The sequence below is a fragment of the Calonectris borealis genome, chromosome 1 (assembly GCF_964195595.1).
Source record: "Calonectris borealis chromosome 1, bCalBor7.hap1.2, whole genome shotgun sequence".
Lineage (NCBI taxonomy): Eukaryota > Metazoa > Chordata > Aves > Procellariiformes > Procellariidae > Calonectris > Calonectris borealis.
This window is the reverse complement of record NC_134312.1, coordinates 133,305,096-133,329,764: the sequence shown is the minus strand read 5'-3', so window position 1 is coordinate 133,329,764 and position 24,669 is coordinate 133,305,096. Positions and strand designations below refer to the sequence as shown.

General features: G+C 42.8%; 1 protein-coding gene across 3 annotated transcripts in view; it reads right to left on the bottom strand.

Moving 5' to 3' along the window:
* MAP7D2 (MAP7 domain containing 2) overlaps positions 1-18,887 on the bottom strand; it is an 86,562-nt gene extending 67,675 nt beyond the window's left edge. Inside the window, exon 1 of one of the 3 annotated variants that reach the window (XM_075175117.1) lies at positions 18,660-18,887. In XM_075175117.1, the coding sequence (XP_075031218.1) occupies positions 18,660-18,702 (43 nt within the window). In that variant the 5' untranslated portion in view covers positions 18,703-18,887. The remainder of the gene's footprint in view (positions 1-18,659) is intronic. The other 2 variants (XM_075175108.1, XM_075175125.1) reach the window with 2 other exon arrangements.
* Between the last annotated feature and the right edge of the window lie 5,782 nt (positions 18,888-24,669).

The following is a 24,669-nucleotide window of genomic DNA, read 5'->3' as shown; positions in this document are numbered from 1 at the left end:
TAGGCTCTTCCCAGTATATCATATTTTGCCTACTCAGTTTTATACTTGAAAACTTTGATTTGGCACTCTTCAGTTCTCTAGATCTTTTAAGCCTTTGTGTTGAGACTAATTTCCTCTGGCATCAAATATAATTTAAGCAATAGATTAAACTATATTCCAGTGTAAGAAAGACTTGGACAAGAAACACCCTTTAAGCTCCTCCACGCAGAATACTAATGCAAATAATTAAGCTTCAATGATACGGACTTATGTTTCTTGACTGTTCCTTTCACACGTGCACCATTTAGCCACCTGCCACAAAGTCTGGCAGGGTCTGTGTGAAGGGGTGGGGTGTTCACTGTCCTTTTTATGCCTTTACCAGTTTGCTCCTCAAAAATATTTGTCTTGTAATATTATTATTTAATATTTAACTTTCCAGAGATTATGCTCCCTTCCATGTTCTCATCTAGATATATTTCCCCCATGTCCTTTTATTTCCAATATCCTCCTTTACTCTGCTGTTTAAGCACGTTTTAAGGATTCAGAGAAAGTACTATTTTGATAGAATTTTTTTCTCCTCCCAAAGGAAAAAAAAAATTCTGTTCTTTTCTATTGTAGGAAAAACTGCACAAAGTCTCTAATATTGGGCTTAGAGTTGCACTGTGCATCAGATGCATGAAATAAAAGGTAGTCCCTGTCCCACAGTGATTATAGTTATAATAGTAATACGGCATTAAAAATAACAGAAGGCGGGCATGGCAGGAAAACTGATCAAAAATGACATACTACCTGTATTTGGCAAATGATGGAGATTTTTGGAGTGTCAGTATGGCAAACTCTACCACTCCTCATGAAAGCAGGATGCAGGAGAAGGGGTACAATGAGATCTAAACCACTGTCTGAACTGCTGTGTTTATGCAAAGGCTTCCTGAAGCTGAAATCTCTGTCTTACGACAGGCAAGAATGGTTATTCCTGACAGAAGCCAAAGCAGGGCTCCTTCCTATCTGGGACCCTACCCAGTGTTCCCCTTCATCTTCTTTCTTTTCCAAAATGAGAAATCTGCTCTCTACTTACTCAGTTATGGCTTCATCTCCAAAGCAGGGGGCTCTGCAGCCTGGTAAGTATGTGGCCCTCTAGTTATAAATAGCTATAAATATTTTCTAGCTGGAAAATAAACTTACAATCACCAGTAAACACGTAATAAGCAATGGAAATATGTACCCAATATCCAAGTCCAATAAGTAGAATTAATATAGGAGGTTACGTTTTAGTCTTCATTAAATATACCTACATCATCTACTAATCTGGCAACATACTCTTTTCTCCAAACTCTTCTCATTACTACCTGCAATTTAGCAATAGAAATACCCCACGTGGATCAACAAGTTGTATAATCAAAACAAAACTCAAATCAGAAGCCTGAATCTTATTGATTTTTAGAATTTTTTTTTTTTCCAAACCTAGTCCCAAGTGCTTTGCTGAATGACAGGCTTCACAGGAATCCATGTATACGTGTTTACCTTACACAGACCCTTCTAAAACAGGGACGGGCAACTCTCATGATAAAGTCCATCCCATGTTTCCAATTACTATATTGCCAAAAGCTAAAACACCACAAACACTATTTGCTTAAGTAGCATGTGTTGTAACCACAGCAGTCAAAGGTTATAGTGACATACAGTATATATGGAGCAGTAATACTATTTATGATTAAAACAAGCTTCTATTTCAGAACCAGAGAAACAGCTGCATGCTGTAAATTTTTTCAGGACGTATCAATACATCTATTAAAAGTGTCCTGTGAAATTTGCCTGCCTTCTTAAATGAAGAAGTGATTTAAATGAAGTGATTGCCAGCAATCAACTCACTGGTGCCGAACCAACAGCCTCCTGGCTGTATGCTGCCCATCACACAAGTCACAGAGATCACGAGTGGCTTTGGCTTTCCCTTGCCTAGATGGGGCATCTCAAGTCACACACTAAGGAAAGCCATCAGCATACTGAGGAAGACAGCAGCTCAATGCAAACTGCTGCCACTGGAAAAGTCTCATTGACTACATCTTTGTGAGTTAGTGAAAGGTTCCTGAGAAGGGCCATGGCTGAGCAGAGGCTCCACGAATTGCTAGCCGGCAGCAACACACTCCTGCAGATGGGAAAATGTCAGAGCAGGCTGGCGCTTAACCTTTGCAACATGAATGACAAACCCAACTTGTAAACAGCACCTGGCTTCCTGCCTACTGGCAGCAGGTTCCCCAGTGTACGAGAGGGGCCGTAACCAGCCCTCCTGCACCCCTCCAGCACGCCTGAAAGCCTGACCAGCGAGGATTAAAGTGACTGCTACAGCTGTCAGCGACTCATGAAGAGCGGATGGTGGCTCACAAATTGTTTTCTCAGATACAGAGCACTCCATTAGGACAGCTACAACATCTCCAATGTACCAGCGAGGGTGAGATTTATCCTAACTTCAGTTGCCTGAGTAAACAGACACCCACCTCTGAGCTAATAGCTCTCAGCTTCCCTCTCACTCACTTTCTGGAGAGCGGGGGGGGGGTACTTCTAGAACCCGTCACCTCCTCCAGAGGAAGGAATTTAGAAGTACCTATTCCACTCTACCTAAAGGGAGCGCAAGACAACCAGCGCAGACAGATGTCAGACGAATTCCTGCAGAGCACCTAATTGTGCACAGTAATGCAATTTGTGCATTACTCTCTGCCTCTCCTGCCAGGGAGGCACTAGGGTGCATACAGGGAATGGGAGGATTTTCTACAGGTATTTTCAAAATACCACCTGTCTTCATTTGCCTGCTTACTAACAGCTGAAAAATGACATTGCAGATGTAATAGCAATGCAGGCAGTTTTTATTTAAACATTTGGAGAAAAAAAAAAATGTCAAAACTCTACATTTTTATTGATGACAAAGGAACAACATTAGGCAGCAGAACATAGATCCCTTTGGGGAAGGGACATTTAATGATGAATTTCCAGCTAAGGATCAAAGGCTTCTAAAAGAACACACTAAAATCAAGGTTTCCAACAGACTGTCTAAAGCTCGTATTTTTCAGTCCCATTATATACAACTATATCCTCCATCGTCAGCTTTTGGGTTCCTGAACGAAGGCAGCACTCCTCCACTGTCAGAGGAACAGACCTTGAGGGAAAGAGAGGACAGAATAGCAAGGCTTTCAGAAGAACGGAAAACACACCAGCTAAAGCATCTTAGCAAAGAAACCAAAATATTAGGCACTTATTTTCATAATTATCTCCTTGGACCGCTAAAGAGATGAAACATAGCCTCAAAACCTATTTCATCAAAACTGAAACATTTAAGAAGCGGAATGCCTAAAGTAGATGAAGAGAACGTAGCTCTTGATAGAACACTGACAAACCTGCACTTGACAGCATTTTCTTTGCCTGTGACAAACCTGTGTAAATGCTCATTAGCAGTTTCGGTTTCCCAGGAAGAGTCTCTTTTCAGCAAATTAACACAGTAATAGTACCAGCTTTCCAATAGATACCTTCAGGTTCAGCACTTGCTGAAGCTGAATGCTCAGAGCAGCATGAAATAGATGGCACTCGCGCTCTGTTAACCTCAGAGATAAGAAATAAACCCAAGGAGAGCTCGGAGATTTCATAGTTTAATGAAAGCGCAGCAAGAGCAATTCTTGAAAAAGGTCACTAGGAAACAACAGCAGTGCAGTAATGCTAACATAAAATGCTTGACCTTTATTTAATCTTAATCCCATTATCCTTCTTCCCATCACAACAATAAATCCCACTGAACCAAAGGGATGCATGCTGTTTTCTTCCTGTGACAAGGTATAAAAGAATTCTATGGAAAGTAGAAGCAAATACAGGACACTTCCAAAGAATTCTTTTTTTTTTTAATATATATATATATACACACACACACAACACCTGCAAAAATTTAATCTGTTACCAGAGGATGAAAAATAATGAACAGTAAGAATAAAGAAATAACCTCACTGTACTGCATTTTTCTTTCTGTTTACATGCAGGATGAAAGATTTTTAAGTCAATACATCTAGTAGACGTTCTGGTATACAACCTCATACGTTGATTTTTTCCAGGATCATCTAACAGGAGCAGCAGGCTCCTTTTAAAAAATTCTTTCATAAAAGCAGAGATCTGACTAAAGATAAAAATGAATACGCAAAACCCTGATGTTTCCATATTTATAAATGAGGAAAATCAATGAGTTGCTCTCTAATATAATGGCATTTCTTCACAGAATAAGAATATATATGGACCCTGTTTATTCTTTAATTAATGTATGTCATTCATTATTAAGCATGGTTTTGCTCAATTTTAGCCAAGTGTCTGGAATGCAAAATCCCCTTCCGTAAAAGAAATATCAGCAGTGATACCTTTTGATAAGTAAGTCATTAGGAATGACAGAAACAGCTGGAGGGAAAAAAAAAGCAATTTCATTAGAGGAAGAGAATTCCCACATTCTGCACTATTGATCAGAGTTAAGTATGTCCTTGCCCAGGTGCTTCTAGGATTATTTTCTCTACTTTACATAGACACCTGCACACCGTCTTCATACTAAAACAAACAGTAGGAGGCAAGATCTGTTAAAAATAAAGGAACTTGCAAAAACTGTAGTTGAGAATGGATTTTACTCCAGGTCTTTTTTCTCTCATCGATCTTAAAAACAGGGAACAGGAATGCCTTCTTCTCACCATCTTCTCCTTGGCCTTCATTTTACACTTGACATCAGTAAATTAAGAGGTATTGCTCAAAAATAGCTTCCTCAAGATTTTTCCCATGCAAACCATTGCTATTCGTAAAAGAAAGTCAATCCTCCTGAGTATATAGACAAACTTCTGAGGCAAGAAAAAATTGTATTAATCTCTCCAAATGAACAACCTATACCTGTATTAGTAAATACATTGTATCAGCCTTTTAAAAGCATTATAAAAATGTTAATACCAACAGCAAAGGCTGTTTTTGCAACAGTTGAGGAAAGGAGAGAGGATAGATGCAGAAATAGCACAGAGGTGAGATTAAAATTCGAGAAATTCAGGTTATAGTTCCATGGTTCACCCATGGTATCACAGTAAAAAAGTAATTACATACACACATATAGTCTTAATCTTGTTGCAAGAAGCATGCTAGATAATGCACTACAATATGTTAACAGATTTACTGCTTGTTTATTCCTCCATGATTTTTCAGAGCTTTAACAATAAAATGATGAGCTTCATTCTCGCTTTTAAGTCAACATCTCTAAAAACAACAGAACACAACAACACACCCACCTGCTTTCCAATGTCTTTTACCCCCCTCCCCTCCCCCTTTTTTTTTAAATTCAAGCTATTTGAAAAGCTCTATATTCTTCTAAGGGATCAAGTCACGGTCACTGATTAGCAAATGTATCTTCCTTGCAAAACTCAAACCTCACTAAGTAAGCTAAGTAGAAAGGGAAACATCAGAGCAAATGTCACGAGTTAGTGATTTCAACTAATAATGATTTTTTACAGTAGAGTACTCAAGCTGGGAGGAAAAAAAAATCAATGCATCATGAGAAGGCTTAGGGAAAACAATACCAATTGCTCATTATTGGTAACATATACATAACTACAGTCATGTCTTGGTAGCACCAGCTACACAAAAGAACATGCTACACGTAAATAAGCATTCCCGTTTCTCTAGTTCCCCCACAACAAAACATCAGTGTGAGCTTCCTACCATTTTTCCCTCACTGACACTGCTCTTCAGAGAACAGGCAGCTGCAGAGAAAAAACACTGAACAATTTGCCAGAACTTGCCCACGTATATCCAAAGCAGAGATTTTGTTTGTCTGTTTTCAGAAGACAAACTAAAAGCTCCTACAGAAAAATGAAGAGCAAATGGATTCCTTCTTTACTGTGGCCATCAAAGCTGTCAATGCTGTGCACACTACCTCAACGGTGGTTCGCGTTGGTCATCATTTAAGACTTCCGGTATAGTAGCGTTAACACAGGCTGAAAAAGAACACTAATATTTTGCATTAAATATTTCAAATACAGTGAAGGTTTTTGAAACTGAAAGATTTCCACAATTGCAACAAGTTGAGGTTAACCCCACACTGCCTCACAGCTGTTTATACCGTCTCCCCAACATAAGGCCCATCCGCAAGACATGTGGACGCTCAGTATCCCAGCTTTGAACTGTAGACACCCCACCTCCTCACCTCCCCAAAATCAAGCCCAAGATGTGCCTTTGTTGTGGTTAAAGTTTCTTCCCTTATCACCTTCCCTAAGCAATCAGGACCCGGAGGGAGGCAACCACCTTCAGCTCTACCTTCCTTCTAGAGCTTCTCAAAAAATATGTACAGCTTCATACCCATTACTTCCAACTCTTCCTAAAATAAAGCGGGCTGTTTGCACTATCCCTGCCAACATATACCTCTCTGTAGTGTACCCCCTACCTCCACACACATGTACGAGGATACACTTTAAAATGCTTTTGCAAACCTCCCCTCCCCACATGCATTTGTCTACTATTCTCACCCTGTCAAACGAGACTACTACACACCTTTCAGCTAGCTAGATTTTAAAAGATGAGACATGAAAGTAGTAAGGGAAATCTTCACCTTTCTCAATAGCTACCGTATCCGCTTGGATTAACTTTCCGTCTCCTACACGTGTCTGTGCTGTACACAAAAAACCTCACTTATTCTGCCTGCAGTTTGCTGTTCTGCCAACCATTTTAAAAAGCACATGCTCTCATGCTACAAGCAAAGTGTTAAAAGAGCTGCTACTTCTCTATACTTAGCAGGCAATCTGTGTAGGAGATGAAAATATATACTATTTTCCAAGGCAAAAAACTTTTAAGGATATTTTACACAACACTCAAAACAGGATCTTAATTTTTCCCCCCTTAATTTACACTGCCCTGAACTCTTCGTCAAGAGGAATAAAACAAGGCTAAATATCAAGAATAGCTTTATAATTATTTTGAAAGCTCTTAAATCTGAAACTACGTAGTTGTACATGGCCTCATATATTCCCTTCCCTTCAAATGTGCTGAAAAAATTTGCCCTCGGGCATGTAAGGCTCTGGCAGTGGATTCCAGTTATGGGTCCCGATGAGAAGCACAGCTCAGCTCAGTAAGAGAAAAGGTGTTTTTTCAGATAACTACTGTGTATTCCTAACTATGTTAGGAACTTAAATCCTGAAACACTGAAGGACAGCATGTGAATGCTAGGAATAGATCTGATATTTGGTGATGCTGTAGGTGGCAGCAGGATCTCTTCTATCCTCTCCTAACCCTAAAATCCTCCATAAAAATCTTATAGAAAACCAGCAAAGCTGCTACTGCTTTAGTGATACAATACACTTGACACTGTTAAATTCCTTTCTACTAAAGAAATGGTAGAAGCCTATACCAGCAGAGTCCCCATGTGCAGAGCCCATGCAAAAAGAGCCACAGAAACATGTTTGCCTGCTGCATTTTAGCTCCAGAAGTGCCTGCAGTCTGGTGCCATAAATCCCACCACATTCAGAATGAAAAATCCAACGCTTGCTAACAGCATTATGGCTGACATTTTTACTTCTTCCAGGAAGTCAGAAAGCTTGCATCTGACATTTTTCCTTGACAAAGGAAGCTCTCAAAGCAAGGAAAGTGGAAACTCTATCACATTTTTCATGGAAGCTAACCAGCAGTGTCATTTATCTCTTCATTCACTATACAGTGCAAATAGGTGAAAAACCTAGGTAACAAATCAACTGCAGTATATAAAACAACAGCCTTGCCTACTTAAATGTACTTACTGGATTTAGAAATTGATAAATATTTAGCAATTACTGCGAGAGAGTGCATTCAAAAATATGCTAGCTACAGCATTTACAACAAGAAATCTGAAAACTGCATACAGTGATGCTACACGTCAGTGATTCTCTCTTGGTTTAGTTACTTTTAAAAATCACAGAAGTATGCATCCTGGACCAAAACATACTGACAAGAAAGATATGTAAAAAAGTTTTTGATTTTTTTAGAATTTTTTTTACATCAGTTTTACTTCCCTTTGCTAATCTGGAATTCCACCATTACAACTTTAGTTAATAAGCCTACTAATCAGGGTTGCTACATTAGGGGAAGTGAACAAGAACTGCAGTAGTTTTGGACCTAAGCACAAAAAATCAAAACCCATCAATGGTAATACTAGAACAGCAGCAGTTGCTTATTCTACACTTTGTTCTATATCTCAAGAGATTTGTCTTAACTTCATCTGGTCAATACTTCTTGAAATGTAATAGCAGCATTCACCCTGCAAATCCAGGAACTATACTGGAATACTTTTCAAAGCAAATTATACATCTGAACTTTTATTCCCTCCCTGTTGACTAGTGCTTATCTAGAACCTGCACAGCATTGAACAGAACCACCCTGAGCAGCTGCCATACTGCAGCACACCTATAGCAAAGTAAAAGATCACAGGTGCTGTGTCCCAATCTAAAAGGCTGGGTCACAACATCCCGTGCCTCTGTAAGAGCAGGAACTCGCTGCTGCCAAGGAAGCCTCAAGGCTCCTGCATCCACTTCTCCTGTTCTTTTCTCCTCTCCACTTCCACATGTCATGAACCAGGGTGCAGCTGCTCCTTCTCCAGATCGATGGGCAAGAAAGCTTGCTTGTTTGGACTATAATTGGTTGGTCTAATAAAAAGAGGTTATCTGTCCACAAACCTTGCCTCACTGGAAAGATACGTTCATCAGATGTAGCATTCTTAACAGAAGGCAGCTGACTATTGAACTCCTTGCCAGGACTGATTAGCCACAGCCTAACTGTGGTCAGATCGAAGTTCAGGACACACCTGTACAAGAAAAGGCTTTTGTTTGATAGTGGCAACAAAAGCAGTTCTGCTGAATGCAGAACCCCATATCACCACACACCCAGGCTGAAAGTCAGCACTTGCACAGGAATCCTGCACTCTTCCAGAATTTTGTTTCACACGTAGATACAAATCAAAATATAGAGTCAGCCTTGAAAAACCTGCCTACCCACAGCAAGTGAAAGGAGGAGAGGGATGAGTAGGCTGACTTGGCTTAAGTAACAGAAGCCAGTAAATATTTTGGAAGGGAGGAGGAGGAGTCAGAGTTGCAGCAAAAGTTGCATCCCCTCCTGCACATGTAATAGGAAAGCCTGGAAAAAGGAAGAGCAGGTCTATGCACACACAAGAAGGATGGCCTTCCTCTATGCCTGAACTGACAGCAGCAAGAGGAATGGATCCACCTGGGGTAGATTATATAGCTGGAAACAAAAAGGGGGGGGCTGAACACATTCAAATTTAGTTGGGAGTTAAAGCTAGCTTTTAGTTGCTGAACAGCTATTCCATATTCCTTTAACAGTTTGCTTTCTTGGTACCTTTCAGCTGTCCAATTTTATGAAGGACTGTACAATATATCAGCCTGAAATGCTGCTTCTCAGAATCAGCTCCAGCAGTTCTCAGCCATTGGGACTGAAGGTCAGAATACAAAAATTACATCTTCCAAGCGCTACCTCATACCATAAGAGTTTTGACCAGAGTTTCTCAAGGTCTGTGAATCACCAGGAGATATCTGCATTTGTTTCAGCGCAAAATAGCCATCAGAAAACCGTCTTGAGGACTTCTGCCCCTCTACTTCTCTGAGTCTATAACTTAAGGAAGTATATCATACTGCAACACATGTTAACCAATAGCTGCCGTGAAGACTAGGAAAACATTCCTCAGCCTATTTGTTTTTTTGTTACCTTTGATTTTCAAAGAGCTCTTTGATATGGTGATTCTCCATTTCTGAACAGTAATGCCTGAAGCAGAGGTTAAATAGTATGGAATGCATCTTTTCCTTTCCACCTTTTTCCTCTTCCCAGTCTCCTTGCCTCCCCTGCAGCTGCCACAAGAAAAATTTAAGAGCTACTTTAGCCCTCTGGGCTCCCACTGCAGGAGGCAGGTGGGCTGGTGAGAGGTCTGTTCCTGCCAGAGCCCATCTGATGGGCACAGCCTGCTCCTTAGCATCATGCTTTTTTCTCCCTCCACTCCCGAGGCTGCATGGAGCGGGGTGAGCTCTGCTGGAGCACGGGGCACAAGAATCAATTACTGCATTGAGTGCAACTACTAACCTGGAGCGAAGAGCAGGCTAGAGCATAGGAATATGATGGAAGATGTATCCAAGTCTTCTGGATACACCTCTAGCTCCTGGAACTGTAATTTGTGAGACACTAGGAAGCATACTGTATGCTTGCTGTGATCTTACACCCTATCTTCAATGCCTTCCGCCAGGGAAGACAGAGCAGTGAAGGAGATGCTGCTGCTCTGACTAAAGTGGCCACCTCACAACCTCATTGGCAGGGGTGAGTAGATGAGAATGGAGAAGGAAGAAAACACCATCAGAAAGAAAAATAAAAAGCCATCTTATAAAAATTCAAGAGTTAACCTAGTAGATGTCGGTTTATCAATAGCACAGGTGCACCACTATCAGCAAGTAGGCAACAGAAGATCTATGTATTGCAGGGGTTTTACATCAACAGAGAATTCAGTGGTCTTCCAGGAGCATTACTGTGCTATTTTAAACACCTTTTGAGTTGCTACATGGCCTGTAAGCTTGTCGCTATGCTTTAGGGAGCATTCATCATAAGGAACCTTGGTTGCATGCAGACTTCCTTTACAGTCTTCAGTTTGTCTTCAGCATTACGAACAGACCAGTCATGACAAAAACTGGATTTGAAAATGGATGTGCTTGCATTGTGTAACATGACTTTCAGTTCCATTCACACATCATTTGGGCAACTTAATCACAGATTAAGTATATTAAGATTCAAAGACAAGCTACCTATTCTTTTTAAGACACCCTTTGGCAGTATGAGACTTAAAGGAAGACTGGATACAGTTAGGGACTATGGTATAAGAACAGAGGTTACAAGACCTCAGAGGGGAAAAAAAGCAACCCAAAACAGGGAAAACATACTGCAAGGGTGGAATATGTAAAACTACCCTTAGATTATAAGAAGTATTATGAAAAACAAACTCTTCCCGTTATCTGTAAATGCATCAAATAATCTGTGCAGTTATTTCTGTTTCAGATTTTCTTTCAGTTCTGTAACTTGATAACACCACAAAAATCCAACCCTTCTACAGAATACTTTCTCTAAACAATCTCTCCCCTATGCATCACTCAAACATTTTCATTCAGTGCCCCAACGCAGCCTCAAAGAGCCATGAGACACATCCTGCACCACAACCTTGCAATCCAGCATCCTCATCCAGAACCTCATCAAACACGCATTTATGCCAAAGGAAGGTCACCCATTTATTTCATTGCACTATTAAACCACTTCCTATGACTCTTGAAAATTGCCATGTCTACTTATAACCACAGCACTTAGCGCTACTAAATCCAGGAAACATAATGGAAATACTTACATCTATTAATAGACCATTAAACATATGGGGAAAAGATGCCCTGTGGCTGAAGCACAGTTCTAAAAGTTAAGAAACTAAGGATAAAAGTAAAGCCTTACTCCCTCTTCCCTTTAGGACAGGGAAAAGAGAACCAGCCCATCCATCATTTATTTTGGAAGCCATAATTGGCTTACTTTTTATCAGCATTTTAAGAGCCCCAACAGCATGTTTCCAGTCCTCTCGCTGAGGTCTCTCCCCTGACGCAGAGTGGGTCTGTACAAACACACACGGATGCCACATTCAACACAAACAAGGGAATGAAAATGACTGGCGAGAGCAGGCGAGTCGCCAGCGACAGAAGAAGGAAAGCACTTCCCAGATCGGGTCCAACGCCAATGGCAAAAGTTCTCTTCAGCTGGCGACAAGCACGCTCTACCAGGCTACCCCATCAGGAGCGCTTCCTCCCACCTCACTGCAGCAAGTCTCTGTCCAGCTGAACCAGATCATTAGTTGATACCCTCCCGCGGGAAAGGAAATTAGAAACCCTTACTTAAAATATGTAAAATCACAGTAACGATGTGTGGGTAAAAACTGCAGTATTGTCTTATTTTCCCTTCTGGAATAAAAGGAAAGGCCTTTCATGTGCAATTTGCCACATGGCCACCTTAGCAGCATGAGAAAATATTTTTGTTTTGTATGACTGGAGTTTTTTCAAAATGAGGTTTATTTTACTTACAGTATAATTACATATTTGAAGTTTATTCTAACTAAATAATCAAGGCTAGTTTATTCAGACTAAAGCATTCTTCAAACTGTCACTGATTTAATGCTTAGTTGAAAAAGCAGCGGTGCTCCCCCTGGCCCGGCAGGGGAAGACCCCTTCAGCACTCTTGCTGTAGTTAACAAACCCAGGCATGCGACACTGCCTTAGGAAAATTTGTATCTTTCTTTTTTTATGAAAGCCACATTAAGAATTTCAGTATTCCACCACACCTACAACCAAAATTAATTGCAAGCTAGAAACATTTGCATGTATGTTTTGCTGAAATAAAGAGGAGCTCTGCTAGCTTCTGCTTGGCATGAGACAAGTAATTTGGTAATTCATATGAATTGAACCAAGCAAGGCATACTTCCAGATCTTACCTAATTGAAACAAAACCACAATACGTCCTCCAGCATCTGGCATTAAAACAGAGAAAACCATCAGACATACTATGTTACTACTATTTTCTTGAAGATTTTTTGAGATGGTTTTACAGTGGCAGAAATTCAGCTCAATACTACGTTTTTCAAATTATCCCAATCGATAAAAGCACATATGCATAACACTGGAACACAAAAAGTTGCACTTTCCATATTGTAAAGGAATTAATTTAACAGAAGTGAAACACTAATAAGAGAAGTTTGCTACTGGCACCTTTATTTATGCCAAGAAAAATAACATGAAACCACAGTGAAAGAACAAACTTTGACACACTGAGAAACACACAGTTTAATGCAAAATGACTTCTAAGCAAACAGCTACCACCACGCAACTGCAAACCCTGCAAAACCTCAGGAATACTTCTTCTAGTCATCTCTGCTTTGGGCATTCTCATTGAAAAGTGGCTAAAAAGCAAAGAGAAGCCTACCTGCTACGTAACTGAAGTTTATGCCAAGATCACAGAAATCTCAGCAAAGCAGCACCTTAATACCACAAGAACCATCAGCTTCCTCTTGATCAAAGGAAAACAGACGCAAACACATGAAAGCAGTAGCAAAAACCTCCAGATGTTCAAGTGCAAGAGAGAAACTGATGTCCCAGAATTTAGGGCAAAACATTTCCACACGGTTTGATCTGGCATTCGGTAAGCAAAAATGATAATACGCAAATAATACAGTAAATGAAGACAAGCACGTACTTCACAAGACTTCATATCACAGAGGAGATAGACATTAAATAGTTAAGGAAAAGTGTAACTTATCTTATTACTACAGGTAATTCATTTAAGAGTTACAGAAAGAAAATGAAGAAAAAAACCAAGATGTGAACAACAGGCATTTTAATATATGAATTAATTACATTTGCAGAAAGCCCAAAACGTATATGCATTATGTGTGTACATACACAGGACACACAAGACAATTCAAAAGCAAAAGTAATTTTATATGAAACATTTTGATTACTATTTAACTGCAACAAAAAGTACTTTACTAAGATCCTTACAACATTCAGACCTGTGGAGAGTGTACTGGGTGGTAGGGGTTTAGGATCTTGACAGTTTCATGACAGGAATGAAGAAGAGGGGAAAAAAAAAGTGTATTATTTGAATGACAGACACAAAGTCTGGCAGATGTGTTACAGTATTTTAAATAACATAACAATATTCTTGAGTTTCTTGCATTTTTTTTTTTTCATTTTAATGGTTAGATAGATTTCCAATGTGTGAAACACATTTACCTCTTATCTTTACACATCCACACATCATCATCGTTCATCATTGTGGAGATAAAACACAGTGAGAGGTATATCTAAATATCCTATCTAAAGTCAGTCCAGGGTAATACTATGCTGTGAAATATCTCTGTGATTAGCCAAGATTTCAAGTCACTTTTTTTGTCAATTTGATAGCAGACCACTATATGACTTAAGTAGCACTAATTCACTGGGTGAGCTGCTTGAATACAAGTATAATGGGAAAACTAACACATACCATGTTCTTACATGCACTACTTCCAACCACAGAAAATACACAAGTAATAGATGAAGTTGTGATGGAAATATCAAACACAAGTCAATTACAGCAAAAGAACTCTGAAATTATCTAAAGTCATAAACCATGCAGGTTAAAAAAAATCCATTGCAGTACTGAGAGAACTTTGCTTTTGATTACTGCAGTAACCTTGGCTGAGTTACAGCATTACTACTCCTTCCATTATTTAAGCACATTATCCAGATTGTCCCGCTCAGCCAGTAGGAGAGATTCACAGGAAAGTTAAATTTGGGTGTATAACACGAGTGTATTTAACATACTTACTGACCCGAGTCACTGTACCACAGTACACTGACAGCTAAGTATAACCTGTCACACACACGTCACCTGAAAGGTAACTATATCAAACAGGACCTAGAAGATACACAGACCTCACGAAACTCGAAGTTACCAGGCTGAGAACAACTGAGAGAGGCAATTAAAAGAGGAAGATGGAAACAGGGAGGAGAGAACTTAAGTTGGAGGTTACTCAATGCAGTTAGCATTCCCATAATTTGCATTAGTTTCCTGATCAGCTGTATTTCCCCCCCCAGCTTGTACAGTCCAGTTATTCATAAAAATTCTATACAAACAATATTTTAAAAAACAAAACAACACAACACATAGGTGGATACAAAACTTAAACTGAGAATTACTGCCTCTAGGATCTGCTCAACAGCTTCAGTCAGTTGTAAATGAAGGGCTGAAAACTGCAATGCTCTGTCAGAGAGTTGGTGCAAAACCCAAATCTCAAGAGAAGTGGTCAAGGTAAGTGTAATAGAGAAAAGCCAAAGAAGCTACTCAGCAATACTGACACCGGGACCTTCTGGCAGAGGTGAAACACACAAGAAGGAAATAAGATTTTTTTTTTTTTGATCACCTGAACAGTCCAGAATTAAACAGAATTAAAAGCCTTGCTCTTACTTTTCTGTAGCCTTAAAATGCATTTGTAAGTGAATGACAGATATGAATAAGATTTTAAAAGCATTTCCCCTGTCGGTTTTGCTCTGCACACATTAAAAGACCGATAACTAAGGAAGTTATAATTGTATTTTATTTATTCATGAGACAAAAAAAAGCCTTACTACCTAAATCTTCATATAATATCAACATGCAGGATATATAGTTTCATTTACATTAAATATGTATATGCTCCTTCAATTAGCATGTCTAGAAATAATTACCTAATATAAAAAAAACCCACATCCCTGATGCCTTTCCACTGCTACAGATACACCAGCCACCAAAGCCAACAGAGGTATGTGACACTATACAACAGTATCTTACAACACTGAAGTTTTCAGATGCTTCACTTTCCTAACATGTGCATTTCAAGTGATATACCTTCCTTTTATTTCTGCAGTCTTGGAATTCAAAGGCAAGATATTTTTATTCACTGAAATTTAATGAAACTTAGTTGGAAAGGGATCTGACTTTTTTTTTTGAAAGGACAGAGGCAAAGTCTGTCAGTGTTACAATATTTTAAATAATAAAACAATAACCTTGAGAGGATGTAGCGTATTAAACTGCTCTGAACTAAAACCATAAACTTGCAAATGGTAACATCACATGAAAAGCAGTACATGAATTAACCTTGGGGATAAACAACCTTGAATGTCCACATACAAGAGAAAATAATATAGTACAAAAGAAGAGTTTAAGTATGCTTTCTTTAAATCATTTTGGCCAGTAACAAATCAGTTGGAAAAGCACTGCTATCAGGAAGAAAAAACCACACAGTATTTTTAAAGAAATACACACATTAATTCCTTTCACGCAAGCTGTTTTTGTGATATACAGTGTAAGCTGGCACAACACGTAATTTTTTCTTAAATCCTTTTAGGGCTGACCAACTTTTCTATAAGAAGAAAAAACATATTTTGCTCTGAAAACAGAAGTGTTCAGTGTATCAATCTCTCAGAAAATTTCACCAGGCAGCAAAAGGGAAGATGAGAGATTCAATACTGAGCAGCTTGTCCTTCAAATGCTATTTAGTCATTACCATTACTACAGATGGCACCGGCAATAATACCCACATTTTGGTCACCTAACGCTCTCCCTGACAAAAAGATTCCTGCGATGTCTTCTCAGGCTGTAGCATCCCTATCGTTTGCCGCATGCCTTTGATTGTTGGCAAAGGGAAACACTTGAGCTCTGCAAATGTTATTTGCTCATGCCACAGAATTTTGTTCTTTTTTGCAGAATTATAGAACACTGAACAACAGTCTCTTCCCTAGTAGTCATAAGATGCAAATACCTTCCCTTACTGCAGGGCTTGTTTGTTACAGCTTGATCTGGGCAGACAGTCTGAAGTGATGGACAGGCTAAATCTGGCGCCTCACTTTCACTGCCACCCTAGCAATACCCTCAGCACTGGAGGACCCTAGAGATCAAAACTCAGATGCTACCAGAGAACTACAAAGTTTGGGAAGGCGGATGGTGGTGGCAGCAGCCACCGCTTGTCGCTGGGGCGGCACCCCTTCTGGGGGCAACACAGTAGGAAGAAGCATTTTACTCTGGGACACGGAGGTAAGATTCTTCCTATCCTGATGAACAAGATGAGGACTCCAGGACCGAGATGTACATACAAACGTGAATTAAGAGAGCACCAGTTCCACCTCCCTGTTAACGATTTGCTTTAGCAGCTGTTGCGATTGCTACAAAATTGGTAAGTTGGGTCCCAGGAAAAAAAAGTCTCATTCTCTGCTGCAACAGATCCAAATCCCATCCACACTGCTGTCTGTAAAACACACCACAAACATATAGACAATCTTTTACACTGCATCATATATTATATTCTAGCAGCCAAACCAATTAAAATAAGAGACTTGGCTGAGACCACTCTATACTGCCATGCTTGGGCATTAGTGTTCAAATGTTGATGCGTGACCACAAGTCATTACATCTGTCCATGCTCTGCAACACATGACCCATTTGATATCACCTTGCATTCCACCACATGCTGCCTTTTCTATGGATTCCCAATCTCATACAGGGTGAAAAATAAATGATGTCCTGGACTACATAATGAGTGAAGCTTTTTTGCAACATTTACCTCTGAAGCTAGAAGGTATAAAGTAGGAAAACACAAGAAGAAAAGAAGTCTGGGAAGAGTGCGAGTAAATATTCGGCAGACTTCCTTACGCTTGGTGTGGGGGGGGGGGGGAGGTGGAAGTCAAATATAAATTCTGAGCATTAATTGATTTTCTCCCTTCTCTTCCATATGAAACATGAAAAAATGGAGACCCAAGACCCAGAAGTGCTTGACTGCTCAACCACAACAGCTTACTGTGGGAGCTGAGACTGCTGAGCACAAAAGGGGGCAAGGAACAGCAAACAGAGGCGTTCCCAGCTCCCTCCTCGGCTCCCCACACAGCATTACCTCAGAGAAGTCAAAGACTTGGGTTCATCTTCCCACTCCATAAATTTGGGATAATAATACTTCCTTATCTCCCAAATCAACTGTAAAGCTACTTTTAGAAACTACAGTGGCTTAGGACAAGAAGGAAATTAATTCCCTCTTACGCCCCAGGTTTAGATGGTTTGCCATCCACAAAGCAAAGGCTCCATATCAGATAATTAAGGTAAAAGTATAATGAGCAGCTGTCTAACACCTTAATCACCACTCATCTCATACGTCGAACCGGGGCGAGGTGACGTTTAGAAAGAGCAGCCAGACCCACCCTGACACCTACACGTGAGGCCAAGAGCTGAGGTCACGACCACCAGCCTTGGCCCTAACATCTCCTAGTGCTGGGGGACTTGATCCCACACTACATGCAACTCCATATGCCGCAGAAGCCTCCACCGCCTCTCACACACACCTTCTTCGCCCTCGGAAATTAAAAGTTACATTCACCGAGGAGGGACCTTAATAGGAGCCGTGCCTATGTAAGGGCTCGGAGTTGAGGCGTTCACGCTCGATACCAGCTCAACCAGTTTGCTGCCCGGGTTGGCCAACCAGTACAGGCAGGCCCAGGCACCGCCGAAAATCGCTCCCTCCCCGCTCTCCACTTCGGGGCAAAACCAAGCTGCCGCCCTCCCCGGCAGCACCGCCGGCGGTCGGGGAAATCGCGGCGGCACACGCGGCTGCCGGGCGAGCCCGACCCGCCGCACAAAAGCCACCTCATGGCCAACACCTCCCGCACCACAAAGGCGGCACCGGCCGGCGGGGGAAGGGACACGCCGGGGGCCTCGGGCGAGACCCGCTCTGCCTCCCCCGGGGAGCCGCCAACCGCCGGCTCCCCCGGGCGCCGGCACCCCCGCGGCTCCCGCCGAGGATAACCCGCCTCATCCCTCCGCTCCCCGGCGCCGGGGCCGCCCCCCCTCCGCGCCCCACGGCGCGGCCCCGGGCCCGGCCCGAGATGGCGGCCGGACACTCCCGCCACCACCCCCTCAGCGCCGCGCCGGCCAGCACCTGCCAAGCAGGCGGGAGAGCCACTCTCCGGCAGCCCCGGCCCGGGGCGGGAAGGGACAAGACGGCGCCGGGAGCAGCTGAGGGAAGCAGGCGGGCGGGCGAGCCACCGTCCTCCGCCACCTTGCGGGGCCGCAGACTCATCCCCTACCTGTCGCCCGGGGGTAGCTGCGCGCAGCCCCCGGCTCCGCCATCTTCCTCGGCCGGTGGCCACCGCCGCGTCCTGCTGCCGCCGCCGGGACTTCGCTCCGCTCCGCGGTGCCCAGGGGCCGCCGCACAGGCGCACTGCCCGCCCCGCGGCACCTGACACCGCGCGGCGAGCGGGGAGGAGCGGGAGCGGGGCCGAGCACGGCGGCCGACGGCAGCGTGGTGCCGCTCGGCGGCGGCTCCTCACCCCCTGCCGCCTGCGCTGGGCGGGGGCGGCGCCCGCGCCACCAGGTGCTGCCGCTGCCCCGCCCCGCGGCGCTGAGGGCGGGGGGGTCCCGCCGGTAGTCACTCGGTAGAGCCTCGCCCGGCCCCCGATGCGGGGGATGGCGGCACCTCGGCCGGCGGGACGGGGAGGGGCGGGCCTGGCCGCAGGGCAGCGGGGTCCCGCCGGCAGGGGAGGCCTGGCCCACCGCCCTGCCTGCGGCCCTCCCGGCCGCGGCACCGCCAGCCCCTCACCTTGCGCCCTGGGTCTGCGCTCCGTCAGGCGAGGCAGCGCGGCCGCGGTGAGCGGGCGCGTTTAATCGGTTTATCTCGGAGAGCCAAACAAGGCGCCCTCCGGCTTTCCGGGAGGTCCTGCCATTTTTCCCATTTTTTTCCAGATTTTTCCATCCAGGAGGTTGCGTGCGCTGTTTGCAGCCGCGCGCCGCCTGGGTGGAACGGATGGCCCCGGAGACGGGCGCAAGCGTGTCCCCTCGTCCGGCGGCTGCTGGCCAGGGCCCGTCCCACCTGCAGGCCGGCGGGTGGCCCCTCGGGCTGGGCTGGCCCTGCGGCCGCAGGACCACTTTGTATTCGGTTTTAGAAGAGGAGAAATAAAGAAACGTCATCTTTTCTTTTCTCCTAAACGTTTGTATGCTAGCGGTCGAAAAACCCCCAGAAGTTTAATACACAGCTTGCGTATTTGTTTTGCTCCCACCTTCCCGTTTTTGCTGAATCTCGGCAACGCGGGGGTGCCCTGCAGCGGGACGGGAATGCACAGGGCCCCTGCCCCAGGCCTGGGGGCAGCTCCTGCTCCACTGCCTCGAAACGTCGCCAGAACTGGTGCTAGACACTAAAAAACCTTACTGCCTCATCTTCAGTGCCAGTTTACCAAAATTGAAATTTAAGACATATTTAATCGTCCCACTTTCCATTCTTTCTCCTCTTGTTCTGTTCTTTTTGCCTAGCGATTATGTTCCTGTCATATTCTTCTTTCTTTAGCTGAAAATACAGACCATAATCAATATAAGGGAGTAAAGGAGGAAAGTATTTTCCGTTCATTTTTTCTGGAAAGCATTTGCTTTGGTATTCCTGATGTGTCTCCCAGTAAATCGCTATTTCTTATTAAGTGCAAATTAGTCTGTCGGGGCGCTGGTCAACCATTTGTCTTCCATCTATACATTCAAGTGGTGTCCTCCTGTTTGGGTTCACACACCTCAGTAAAAGTTTAACTAGACAGATTTAGGTTTTTTTAGTGCGTATAATAACAATTATTCCTAATGTTGCCTTATCAGTGAAAGACTTAATTTTCGTTGTTTATAACTCTGCCAAAGTTAAAAAGTGTCAATTGACGTTTTCATGCCAGCTGTTTCTCAGGCTAAATTTCTGTCAGGGGGCTCCACTTAAAATCATTCTACCTGTCTGAAGATGAAATTGTACTGTTTTGCTCATGTTACAGAAGAAAAATCCTACCTGTATTACTGTAGCTGTGCCTCCTGATTTCCGGGGGCTCCTTTGGCAACAAAACAAAAAGAAGGAAGACTCTCCCGTAATCTTAATTAATCTTTAGCCTAATGGTGCCTGGCAAATACATGGGAAAGAACAGCTGGTCTCAGTGCAAGTTACACGGGCTTGGTGCTGAGGGAAAGGAAACAGAGAGGATGAGTTTCCAGGACCGGGAATTAGGAAAGCAGGGAATGGATGTGGGGGATACGAAGGGACAGGAAAAGATGGAGGAGTATAGCTGGAGAAGGGGGTGTGAGGGTATCCGCAGGGAGGGTATTCGGGCAGGAGCCGGTGGTTGGGTGGAGAGGGACGGATAGGACCACAGGAGAATCTGCCCTGGGGAACGTGAGCCTACTAGTGCTGGCTCTCAAGCGGTCCTGAAGCCCGAAAGCATAGCGTGTCACATGGAGAAATAAGTAGTCTCCTATCACTGCAATTTCCCCTGATAGCTGGCTCACAGCCTCACCAGTATTCAAACTGGGAGTCATGCAGTGAAAAAAAGATTTTAAAGAAAACTGAAGGAAACTATATGGAAAACATTAAAGTTCCAAAGACAAAAACCTCCGCTATAGTATTGTATGTAGTATGTGATATGAGGCAGTTTTAAAATTACCTTTGCGGAATGTTTTTTCCGCAAGACTGCTGCCTCATTCAATGCAAAGGATGTGTTTAATTAATGTATAGTTCTTTAATGTTTCTCTTCATTTTCATCATGTAAAGTGGAATCTTTCATGTCATATTCACTCTACATTCTTCAAACCCTGCCTTGAAGGCAGGTTAATTAATTTCCATGATGGCTTTCCTGTGGTACTCTCATAACTCCTTCAAGCATTAATAAATCCAACTTTTTAACAGCCTTCTAAGTTGAAGTAGTACTATTATCATATTTTACACACAGGGAAGAACTAACAGAAGGTAAAGTATCTGGAGTTGTCCATAGTTGTTTGTTAATTCTTTTAGATTGTAGAGGTTAACAGGTTGTTTTAAAGCAGGGAATAGTGGATTTGATACAGTGTGCATCTACCAGCACCTGAGAAACAAGACCATAACAGTTCTTGCTCAGGTTTGACTTTGAATACTTTATGGATCTTTAAGCACCAGACGTAGTGGGTTACTTACAATTTACAAAGCTTTGGTATGCACTTACACCCAGGAGTCAGGAGCTAGTTTCAGACGTATCTGTGTATCCTTCTTTATGACAAATGGAGGAACTCTGGGGAATTTTTTAAACTTCAGCTTTTTAAAAGGGAGTTATGAAGTGTTTAATTTTGCCCATACTTCACAGAACAAGATAATTTTCTTGACCGTAGCAGCTAAAGGGGCTTTTCCAGCTGTGATGGGACTACAGCCAGTGTCTGCATGCTCAGAGTGGGAGATGTCACCATGTCCTTCTCCAACTTTCCACCCCCACCTTGCTCTACTGTCCCTTCATATCACACTAAAGGAAACCGTCCTAGAGGCGGCACGTCACCGGGAGCAATGTGAGGCTCCACTTCTGAGGGACAGGGGAAGGAATACATAACCCGACAGCCCTACAGCCTTGGGGAGCTGAGGAACGGGACGGGGAAGTTTCTCCTCACCCCCAGGACCAGGACACCAATTACCACCACGCTGCCTGTGAGGGCAGGGGGACGGGCAGGGAGAAGCTGTGTGTGTGCTGGGCTGTGGCCAGCCTCTTATCATCAGCTCTCTGGCATGAATTATAAGGCAAGGCAGGAATTCTCCCAAGCATAACTTCATCTCTGTAAGGCACGTCGCATTGAGCCCTCTGATGGGGAAGGTGTTTTACTGCAGATGCTTTGGTTATTCTCCTTTCTTCATCTGATGCCCAGTTTGTCCTTCTGTGAATGAAACTCTGGTAATACTTGTCCAGATTGTTGCATTTTAAAGCGTTTTTCTTTCTTTTATGGTGTGTTGTGCACTGTTAAAATCAACACCACTTTGGGTTTCTTTTGTGGAAAACATTTTTCCTCTCTTACCACACAGTTTCAGCAGGTGCTGTATTTGATCAGGTCTGTGCAAATATTCATACATGAGCTACAGTAGGTGTTGGTCAACCAAGTCTGGGAAAATCTGCAGATAAATCTGCAGAGAGGTAAAGTCTTAGTGTCAGTTCAGGATGCAGGCAGAAAGAAGCTGGAGGAACTGCTAATTTTGCCACCTTAACAGACATTAAAATAAAAATTGGCAAAAGTTTAAACTAATTTTGAAAAGCTTGGCTGCTTTTTTCAGTGTTTTTTATATCTTGTGGTTGTATCTATGCGACCAAAGCCATCTATCCCTAGGAATGCTTCCGAGGGAAAACAACGGTGACCCCTGAGCAAACTGGCCAAATCTACAATGTAACAAATGTACGATGGTCCGCAGTTTCTGCTCTATTTTGCCATTTTGAATCAATAGCCGACAAGTCGAGAACCCAGAGAAGTGAGGCAAACAGAATGACTGCCCGTGGTATTTCAGTTAGAGCAATTGGCCAAGCGTCACGCAAATACTGCGTGTCAAAGATGGGAAATCCAGTTCTCCCAGGCAATATTCGTCTGCTTTAACTTCACAATCATCCTTCCTTTTCTGAAATTCTTGAAAGTCCAGTGCCTCATAACTTCTGAATGAAATTGAGTGCTCGCACCAAAGTATTTTTACAGACAATACCAATTCATCTGAAGAGAAGTACTCCTCTTCATCAGGGAAGTTCGTGTCCTCCGAGAAAAACAGAACATGACTAAGAAGTTAAAAAGAGTGTTTTAACACATATATCAGAAACTGAAGAAAGGTGCTGGGTATAACTAATTATAGTTATTCCTGATTGTTGAAATATTAACTTACCGCTTTAAGCATTCCCCTTGTCATGGTTTAACCCCAGCCGGCAACTAAACTCCACGCAGCCGCTCGCTCACCCCCCCCCCGGGTGGGATGGGGGAGAGAATCGGAAAAGTGAGAAAACTCGTGGGCTGAGATAAAGACGGTTTAATAGGGAAAACAAAAGGCACGCACGCAAGCAAAGCAAAACAAGGAATTCATTCCCTACTTCCCACCGGCAGGCAGGTGTTCAGCCATCCCCAGGAAAGCAGGGCTCCATCACGTGTAATGGTTACTTGGGAAGACAAACGCCATCACTCCGAACATCCCCCCCTTCCTTCTTCTTTCCCCAGCTTTATGTGCTGAGCATGACGTCATATGGTATGGAATATCCCTTTGGTCAGTTGGGGTCAGCTGTCCCGGCTGTGTCCCCTCTCAACTCCTTGTGCACCCCCAGCCTCCTCGCTGGTGGGGTGGGGTGAGGAGCAGCAAAGGCCTTGACTCTGTGCAAGCCCTGCTCAGCAGTAACGAAAACATCCCTGTGTTACCAACACTGTTCTCAGCACAAATTCAAAACACAGCCCCATACCAGCTACTGTGAAGAAAATTTATTCTATCCCAGACAAAACCAGCACACCTCTAAAATAGATTATAAATCATAATTGTACTTAGAGAGTTACGGAGAAATTAGGTTTGCACATGGCAGAAATGCTCATGGACTAATTGACTGATGAGAAATCTTCCTCACGAGGGATCAGTCTTACACAAAAAATTCATGGGCACCGAGTCAATGAGCTGAGACACAGTATGATAACTGAGAAAATCTTTTTTTTCCCCAGTTGCTTGAAACCTTTCTATAAAATGTGTTCATGGTGTCAGATTGAAGCTAGATGTCAACAGCAAAATGGTGCTCTATTTCAAAACCACTGTTTTGAAATCAGAAGTCATGGTTGTATTTCTAAAGGACTTCTACCTTCTAGTCATGAATGTTTTTATAAAATATAGCTGAATTTGCCCTGGTGAACGGCTTCAATTTCTGTTTGTCTCTCGCTGACTAAGAAGCCACAGGCAGAATATCTGCAGGAATTAAACTATTTTTTTAAGTTCCCTTGATTGAAGAGCAGGACCAATGTGCCGCTCAGCCTGGCAAAGCTTGAACTACATCTGTCTGCTTTATTTTTGTGTACTTACATAGCTAAGAAGTGTCATTCAGTGAATAGTATCAGCCTAACATTAAAATAATTTTTAGGATGAATCATAATGGATTGCTTTTGTATTTGTCATTTGGCGTGTGAAAAGTGTATTAGTTCTCCTCCACATGAAAATGTATATTAAAAACCCCTACATTGTTAAATCACACATCTTCTACCCCAATATCCTATGCCGTATATGATTTTTTTATACTCCCAGAATGCCTTGAACTAGGGGCATATTCTCACTTGCCTCACACATTTGTG